We start from the raw sequence: 8,959 nt of genomic DNA, 5'->3' as shown, positions 1-8,959 counted from the left end.
GGGGTCTCAATATGTTGTCCAGGCTGGTCTTGAACTCCTGGCCTCAAGTGATCCTCCCACCTCAGCTTCCCAAAGTGATGGGATTACAGGCCTGAGCAACTGTGCCTGGCCTTGATAAATTTTTTAAAAGTAACAGGTATATGGACTTTAGAGGTTAGCAAAATATTTGCAGTATGAAAAAGATACTTTTGGCCAGGCGCGGTGGCTCACGCCTGTAATCCCAGCACTTTGGGAGGCTGAGGCGGGCAGATCACCTGAGGTCAGGAGTTCAAGATCAGCTTCAACATGGAGAAACCTCATCTCTATTAAAAATACAAAATTAGCTGGGCGTGGTGGTGCATGCCTGTAATCCCAGCTACTCAGGAGGCTGAGGCAGGAGAATCGCTTGAACCTGGGAGGCGGAGGTTGCGGTGAGCTGAGATCACGCCATTGCACTCTAGCCTGGGCAACAAGAGTGAAACTCTGTCTCAAAAAAAAAAAAAAGAAAAAAGAAAAAGATACTTTTGGTCAGCACCTGAGCTCATTCCTGTCATCTCAGCACTCTGAGAGGTGGGAGGATTGCTTGAGGCCAGGAATTTGAGACCAGCCTAGGCAACATAGCGAATGAGTGGACCCGGTCACTCATGCCTGTAATCCCAGCACTCTGGGAGGCTGAAGCAGGCAGATCACTTGAGGTCAGGAGTTTTAGACCAACGTGGCCAATATGGCGAAACCCCTTCTCTATTAAAAACACAAAAATTAGGCGGGTATGGTAGTGCACACCTGTAGTCCCAGAAACTCAGGAGGCTGAGGCAGAAGAATTGTGTGAACTCAGGAGGAAGAGATTGCAGTGAGCCAAGATCATGACACTAAACTCCAGCTGGGGCAATAGAGTGAGACTCCGACTCAGAAAATAAAATAAAATTAAATTAAAATTAAATTAAATCGGCCGGGCGCGGTGGCTCAAGCCTGTAATCCCAGCACTTTGGGAGGCCGAGACGGGCGGATCACGAGGTCAGGAGATCAAGACCATCCTGGCTAACACTGTGAAACCCCGTCTCTACTAAAAAATACAAAAAACTAGCCGGGCGAGGTGGTGGGCGCCTGTAGTCCCAGCTACTCAGGAGGCTGAGGCAGGAGAATGGCGTAAACCCTGGAGGCGGAACTTGCAGTGAGCTGAGATCCGGCCACTGCACTCCAGCCCGGGCGACAGAGCGAGACTCCGTCTCAAAAAAAAAAAAAAAAAAAAATTAAATTAAATTAAACACATATAGGCCAGGCACAGTGGCTCACAGCTGTAATTCCAGCACTTTGGGAGGCCAAGGTAGGAGGATCGCTTGAGGCCAGTAGTTCAAGACCAGCCTGCTAATAAACACAGCGAGACCTTGTCTCTACAAAAAGAAAAAAAACAAATTTAATTAGCTGAGTATAGTACACACCTATAGTCCCAGCTACTCAAGAGGCTGAGATGGGAGCTCAAGAGTTCAAGGTTACAGTGGGCTATGATCATACCACTGCACACCAGCCTTAGACAGGGTGACAGGGTAAGACTCTGTCTCTTAAAAATAAGAATAAATAAATAAATAAATAAAAGAAATATAAGAGAAAAAGATACTTTTGTTTTTTAAATATGATAGGTAATCCCTCTCTGTGCCCCTTCAGCACTTTTGGCATACCAGATATGCCACAGCTCTATTACAATGTATTGTGATATTAATATATCATAAATTAGACCATACTATGATTACTGATTAACATGTTTGTCTCCCTACCAGATTATAAACTTTAAAGCATGTCTTGTTCATCTCTGAATCTCAATACAAAGCATACAGTAGAAATCAATAAATATTTGTTGCAAGGCTAAACAAAATTGTTAAGATCCTGCAAAACAGAATTACATATAAAGGTCTAGGGTAGGCCTTAAGAAAGAATACAGCCAGGCCAGGAGTGGTGGCTCATGCCTGTAATCCCAGCACTTCAGGAGGCTTAGGCAAGTGGATCACTTGAGGTCAGGAGTTTGAAACCAGCCTGACTAACATGGTGAAACCCCATCACCTCTAAAAATACAAAAAATTAGACACGCGTGGTGGTGGGCACCTGTAATCCCAGCTACTTGGGAGGCTGAGGCAGGAGAATCGCTTGAATCCGGGAGGTGGAGGTTTCAGTGAGCCAAGATCACGCCACCATACTCCAGCCTGGGCGACAGAGTGAGACGCTGTCTCAAAAAAAGAAAAAAAAGAATCCAGCCAAACTCCCGTTTTCAGAGATGGAAACAGAGTCTCAGAAACACTAAGTGACTTGGCTGGGCATGGTGGTTCATGCCTGTAATCCCAACACTTTGAGAGGCCAGGGTGAGAGGATCATTTGAACATAGTGAGATTCTGTCTCTACAAAAAAAATTTAAAATTAGCCAAGCATGGTGGTGTGCAGCTGTAGTCCTAGTTACTTGGGAGGCAGAGGTGAAAAGATTGCATAAGTCCAGGAGTTCAAGGCTGCAATGAACAATGATTACACCACTATACTCCAGCCTGTGTGAGAGAGAGACTTTGTCCCTTTAAAAAAAATGTTAGCCTGGCATGGTTGGTAGGCTGAGGTGAGAGGATCACCTGAGCCCAGGGAGGTCGAGGCTACAGTGAACTGTGATAGCACCACTGCACTCCAGCCTGGGCAACAGAGTGAGACCCTGTCTCAAAAAATACTAAAAATAAAAATAAAAGGAAACACTAAGTGACTTATTCAAGTTATCTAACTAACTAATGACTATGGTAGTATAAAAACTTGGACACTCTGGCATTTGATTTATTGCCCTTCACACTACAACACTAATGAGAGAAAAATAACAGTTCAAATTCTATTCTTTTTTCCAAGAAATACACAGATTTTTGCTTCATATTGAAAACACATGCTAGGAATTGTCCAACTATGTACTATATCCTGAAATTCAGATTTTTTTGATTGGTAAAGATAACCATAATATTCTCAACTTAAAATTATCAAGTTGACTTATCTTGCTGGAATTAAAACTAAAGGCAATGAAAGAAGAAAAAAATAAAGAACATTTAACAAAATAATTCTACAAATATTTTTAACTATACAAGGGAAAACAACTAACTTGGTGACTTAAAATATGTCCATTTCAAATTCTGTGCATATGTTTAGGAAAAACTTTTTTTTTTTTTTTTTTAAAGCAGAGTTTCACTCTATTGCCTAGGCTGGAGAGCCATGGTGCCATCTTGGCTCACTGCGACCTCTGCCTCCTGGGTTCAAGCGATTCTCCTGCCTTGGCCTCCTGAGTAGCTGGGATTATAGGCACCTACCACCACACTCAGCTGATTTTTGTATTTTTAGTAGAGATGGGGTTTCACTATGTTGACCCGGCTGGTCTCAAACTCCTGACCTCAAGTGATCCACCTGCCTTGGCTTCCCCAAGTGCTGGGATTACAGGCATAAACCACCACGCCTGACTGCTTAGGAAAATCTTTAAAGATGAAATTAGGAAGTATTAAAGTATTAGATTATAAATTATCCTGGCCTAAAAAGATTATTTTATTAGACTGCTAAAATATGCTAATTTGATGATGTACTTTGAGTATTTTCCCTCTAAAATATCTACCCCATGTCAATTAATTAAGACTTTTTAACATTGGAAAACAGTTAAACCAAATGCTACTAACTCACTTCACATATTAATATATAATTTCAGGCTGGGAACAGTGGCTCACACCTGTAATACCAGCACTTGGGAAGCTAAGCAGGAGGATCACTTGAGGTCAGCAGTTCAAGACCAGCCTGGGGAATATAATCAGACCCCCCCCCATCTCTATAAACATTTAATTTAAAAAAAAATGTGTATATATATGATTTTACCTACCAATGTTGTTATGAAAATATTTACCATTCAAGTTAAAGACATACTCACAAAACATTACATATTTACACATTTTTTATAAACATTTCCTCCACTTAACACCAAGCAAGATAAAAATACAATAAACTTAATGCTCTTTATTTAATTATAGTATTACTTATGTCACAGAAGAATTTTTTTAATTTACTGTTAGTTCTTTCATTCAACAAATATATATTATGCATGTTCTAGATACTACTTTACGTTCTGGAATAAAATAAACAGGCAAAGTTCCTAGGACTGTTTTCAACATTATATTCGCAGCCTCTAGCACTTACTAAGCTCTTAAATATGTTGATGATCTCCCAAGTCACAGAATCGCTTTTTCTAACAAAAGGAAATTTCACTCAAAAAAATAACAATAAACTTTGTTACATACCACTGATGTTAAGGTCATAATCTCCTGCTGTAATCACATTAGCTACTAATCCTTCTGCAGGTTGACTGCCAGAAACAACATCATTCAAAAGCTTCCGGATGGCTCCAGGCTGAGGTGGCTGGGTGACAATGTTGCTTACCGCTATCTTCAAATTTTTAATTACATGAAGTTGATTATTAGGATCTCTCATATGAACTTTAAAGAAAAAAAAAAAAACTTGAAATTAATTCTATACAATGCACAATAACCCAAAATTGGGCTAATGGTTTACAAACAAAAAGGATGTACAAAGCAGAAGCCAGGAATTCCAAGTGGAACATTCTTCCAGAAATATAAATGGTTGACAACATTCCCTCATATACCAAAAGGGCTAGCTAGACAGTTTATTAACCGCAGGATTCCTTCCCCTCTCACTACTGCTCAGCTTTCCTACTGTAGGCCCTTTCCTTTCCTACTATGTTTGGAGTTGCCAGAAACCAACCACTTTCCAGACCACTTCTCTAATTCTCACCTCACACTAAAGCTGGTCCAAGGCAGCATAAGGCCTGTGGTATTAACACTAAAAGCAGTAAAAGGAAAAAGAAAAGGGAGTTAAATGTTGCACTTGGGTTTCCTTCTGCTTTCCCTAGTCGGCCTGCATTCTTACTCTTTTCACTCTCATAAAATCAATGCCCACTCCAGTGCACGATGCTGTGGTGGAGGCTATGCATGTGCAGGGGCAAGAGATATGTAGAAACTCTCTGTACTTTCAGCTCAAATTTGCCATTCATCTAAAACTGTTAAAAAATAGAGTCTACTTAAAAAAAAACTCTGGCCAGGCGCGGTGGCTCATGCCTATAATCACCAGCACTTTGGGAGGCCGAGACAGATAGCTTGAAGTCAGGAGTTGGAGACCAGCCTAGCCAACATGACAAAACCCTGTCTCTATTAAAAATACAAAAAATTGGCTGGGTATGGTGGTTGTAGCCTGTAATCCCAGCTACTCAGGAGGCTGAGGCAGGAGAACTGCTTGAACCCGGGAGGCGGAGGTTGCAGTGAGCCGAGATTGCACCACTGAACTGTAGCTTGGGTGACAGAGACTCAGTCTCAAAAACAAAAAAATGTCCAGATCCCTTTTACCACCCTAATACTTCCTGCCTCCACTGTGCTATAGTCCTTGCTTCAGCCTATACAATTTATAACCAGTAAGTAGTTCAGAGCTTCAGGACAGGGAACAGGTTCTGAGGCACAGCAAGAAGACAGCATCGTCCACAGAACCAGAACAAAATGTGAGCATATTTTTTCACATCATCAGACAAAATGTTCCACAGTAGCATTAAAAGCAGTCCATTACAGGGCTGGGCACAGTGGCTCACATCTGTAATCCAAGCACTTTGGGAGGTCGAGGTGGGTGGATCACCTGAGGTCAAGAGTTCGAGACCAGCCCAGCCAACACAGTGAAACCTCGTCTCTACTAAAAATACAAAAATTAGCCAGGCATGGTGGCGGGTGCCTGTAATCGCAGCTACTGGGGAGGCTGAGGCAGAAGAATCACTTGAATGAGGAGGTTGCAGTGAGCCAAGATTGCACCACTGCATTCCAGCCTGGGCGACAGAGTGAGACGATGTCTCAAATAAAAAAAAAAGTAATCCATTATAACAATTGAGCACCCAGCTTTTGGAGTTGGACCTTAACTTAAATCCCAACCCATTACTTATCAACTGGATTACCCTGAACAACTTAACTCTTCTGTGCTTCAAATTCCTCATCTGCACATGTGATTACTATCTACTTCACAGGATCATTTTAGGGATTTGGGTGAGCTATTGTTAGACAGTAATTGTAAAGCACTGAGCACCATACTCAACAATATGTAATGGAGGCGGTATAGCAGCAGCAGCAGATACATCACCCATTCAACTGCATCATGGGTCATCATATACAAATAAGAGGCAACTTTGGGTAAGTGGTCTGGGTACCTACAAATAATGACACTTTCTTCTCAATGGAAAATGCCTTATACCAAAATCGAGGCCTGCCTATATTTTAAATAAAGTTATATCCATACAGACTTTTCTGAATTTCCTATGTGTTCTATTGATTTCTAACATTTTTTACTTAAAAAAAAAAAGACTCAAAACATTTTTAAAATACTGTATGTGGTACAAATGTGTATTTATATTGTAAATATAAATATATATACAAAAAATATACAAGCAGCCGGGCACGGTGGCTCACTGTTGTAATCCCAGCACTTTGGGAGGCTGAGGCGGACAGATCACTTGAGGTCAGGAGTTCGAGACCAGCCTGGCCAACATGGTGAAACCCCGTCTCTACTAAAAATACAAAATTAGCCGGGCATAGTGGCGTGTGCCCGTAATCCCAGCTACTCTGGAGGCTGAGGCAGGAGAATCGCTTGAACCCGGGAGGCGGGGGCTGCAGTGAGCAGAGACCACGCCATTGCACTCCAGCCTGGGCAAAAACAGCAAAACTCTGTCTCAAAATAAAAAATAAAATAATAAAATAAAGTTGCTTCATAATTGTCAAATAACATAAGTAGCCATACGTATATTAAACTTTGCTTTAACTACCTTTTGGTGTTCATAAGTGTTAACACAGGAAAAAACTTTTAATTAGAAAAAAAGTGTTAACACAAAAGGATATTCTAGGTTTGCCCTATATTCAAGGTGGGTTTATCAGTTACTACATAATTCTGTGTAACCAAGAGAAGACAGAAAAAACAATGGTATTTCACTTCTGAGATAAGTTTTAAAAGCCTACGGCTTCCATCTTGGGTTCTCTCTTAATTATTTGTTTTGGGAGAAGCCAACTGCCACACTATGGGAACATTCAAGGAGCTTATAACTGAGTGAGAAAACTGAGATTGCAGGCTAATAGCCAGTGAGAAACTGAGGCTTGCCAACAACCATACTAGTGAGCTTGGAAAAAGAACTTCCAGCCTCAGATGACTGTAGCCCCTGCTGACAGCTCTACTGCAACTTCATGAGAGACCCTGAACTGGAGCTACCCAGCTAAGCCACTCCCAGATTCCAGAGGAAGTGAGAAATAATAAATGCTTTTGATTTAAGGTACACATTTTTGGGGTAATTTGTTACACAACAGATAAGTTACACTGGGATATCAGAAAACCAATCTAATGAAGCAAGAGCAAAGAATGATTTAAGAGAAATGTGAAATGTTCTTAAGTCAGACACAAAAAATTCAAAAGCCTCAGGTAAATATATTTAGACTTCACTGAATTTATTTATCATATAACATCTCAATTTCAAAATGAAATTCAGCTCTACTGTTACATTTTTAAGTTCTTAAATATTGTATTTTGAAGTTATACTTCCCAGAATTTTCCATGGAATACTGGTTCCTTAAGAAAAGTAAAGAATGTTTCTGAATGATTCTATGTTCAAATAAATTTGAGAAATAGTGGATTAAGTCTTTAAAGGTCTCTTTATAATAGGTCTTTCCAGAGTCCTTAATTGCTAAACCAAACTGTAATACTCCCAAACACATGCTACCTTAAGCAAACTTATTTCACCACAAAAATCTTTTTCAAGGGAGCACCTAAAACATCTGGTGTTTGTTTGATAAAAAGTATTTGGGGGCCACACATCGTGGCTCAAAACTCATGCCTGTAATCCTAACACTTTGCGAGGCTGAGGCAGGAGGATCATTTGAGCCCAGGAGTTCAAGACCAGCCCGGGGGACATAGCAAGACCTAGCCTCTATAAAAATAAACAAACAGGCCGGGGACAGGGGCTCACGCCTGTAATTCCAGCACTCTAGGGAGGCCGAGGCGGGCGGATCACGAGGTCAGGAGATCAAGACCATCCTGACTAACATACTGAAACCCCGCCTCTACTAAAAATACACAAAATTAGCCAGGCACGGTGGCAGGCGCCTGTAGTTCCAGTTACTCTGGAGGCTGAGGCAGGAGAATGGGGTGAACCCGGGAGGTGGAGCTTGCAGTGAGCCCAGATCGCGCCACTGTACTCCAGCCTGGGCGACAAGGCGAGACTCCGTCTCAAAAGATTAAATAAATAAAAAATAAACAGGCTGGGCATGGTGGCTCACACCTGTAATCACAGTACTTTGGGAAGTCGAGACAGTTGGATCACGAGGTCAGGAGTTCAAGACTAGCCTGGCCCATATGGTGAAACCCTATCTCTACTAAAAATACAAAACTAGCCAGGTGTTGTGGCACATGCCTGTAATCCCAGCTACTCAGGAGTCTGATGCAAACGAATCGCTTGAATCTGGGAAGGCACAAGTTGCAGTGAGCAGATTGCATCATTGCACTGCAGACTAGGGCAACAAGAGTGAAACTCTTGTCTCAAAATAAATAAGTAAATAAGCAAGCAAGTCAGGTGTGGTGACACATGTCTGTAGTCCCAGCTACTCAGGAGGCTGAGGCAGAAGAATCACTTGAACTCAGGAGGCAGAGGTTGCAGAGAGCTGAGATCACATCACAGCACTCCAGCCTGGGCAACAGAGCAAGGCTCCATCTCATAAATAAATAAATAAATAAATAAATAAATAAATAAATAAATAAATAAAATGTATTCTGAAAATAATTACACCTTTTATGGTTTTACCTAGCATATAAAACTTTATAAAGACAACAGGCTAGGCCGGGCGCGATGGCTCACGCCTGTAATCCCAACACTTTGGGAGGCCTTGGCAGGCGGATCACCTGAGGT

The 8,959-nt window shown here is 41.5% G+C and overlaps 1 protein-coding gene across 1 annotated transcript in view; it reads right to left on the bottom strand.

The window, feature by feature from the left end:
* The window catches only part of TRAPPC8 (trafficking protein particle complex subunit 8), a 116,572-nt gene that overhangs the window by 99,357 nt on the left and 8,256 nt on the right, over positions 1-8,959 (bottom strand). The window contains 1 exon segment of the mRNA XM_017858050.1: positions 4,266-4,460. Coding sequence (XP_017713539.1) covers positions 4,266-4,460 — 195 coding nt within the window.

Source organism: Rhinopithecus bieti, unplaced genomic scaffold (assembly GCF_001698545.2).
Source record: "Rhinopithecus bieti isolate Rb0 unplaced genomic scaffold, ASM169854v2 scaffold_44774, whole genome shotgun sequence".
Classification (NCBI taxonomy): domain Eukaryota; kingdom Metazoa; phylum Chordata; class Mammalia; order Primates; family Cercopithecidae; genus Rhinopithecus; species Rhinopithecus bieti.
Note: the sequence above shows the minus strand (reverse complement) of the source record. Positions and strands in the feature narration are given on the sequence as shown.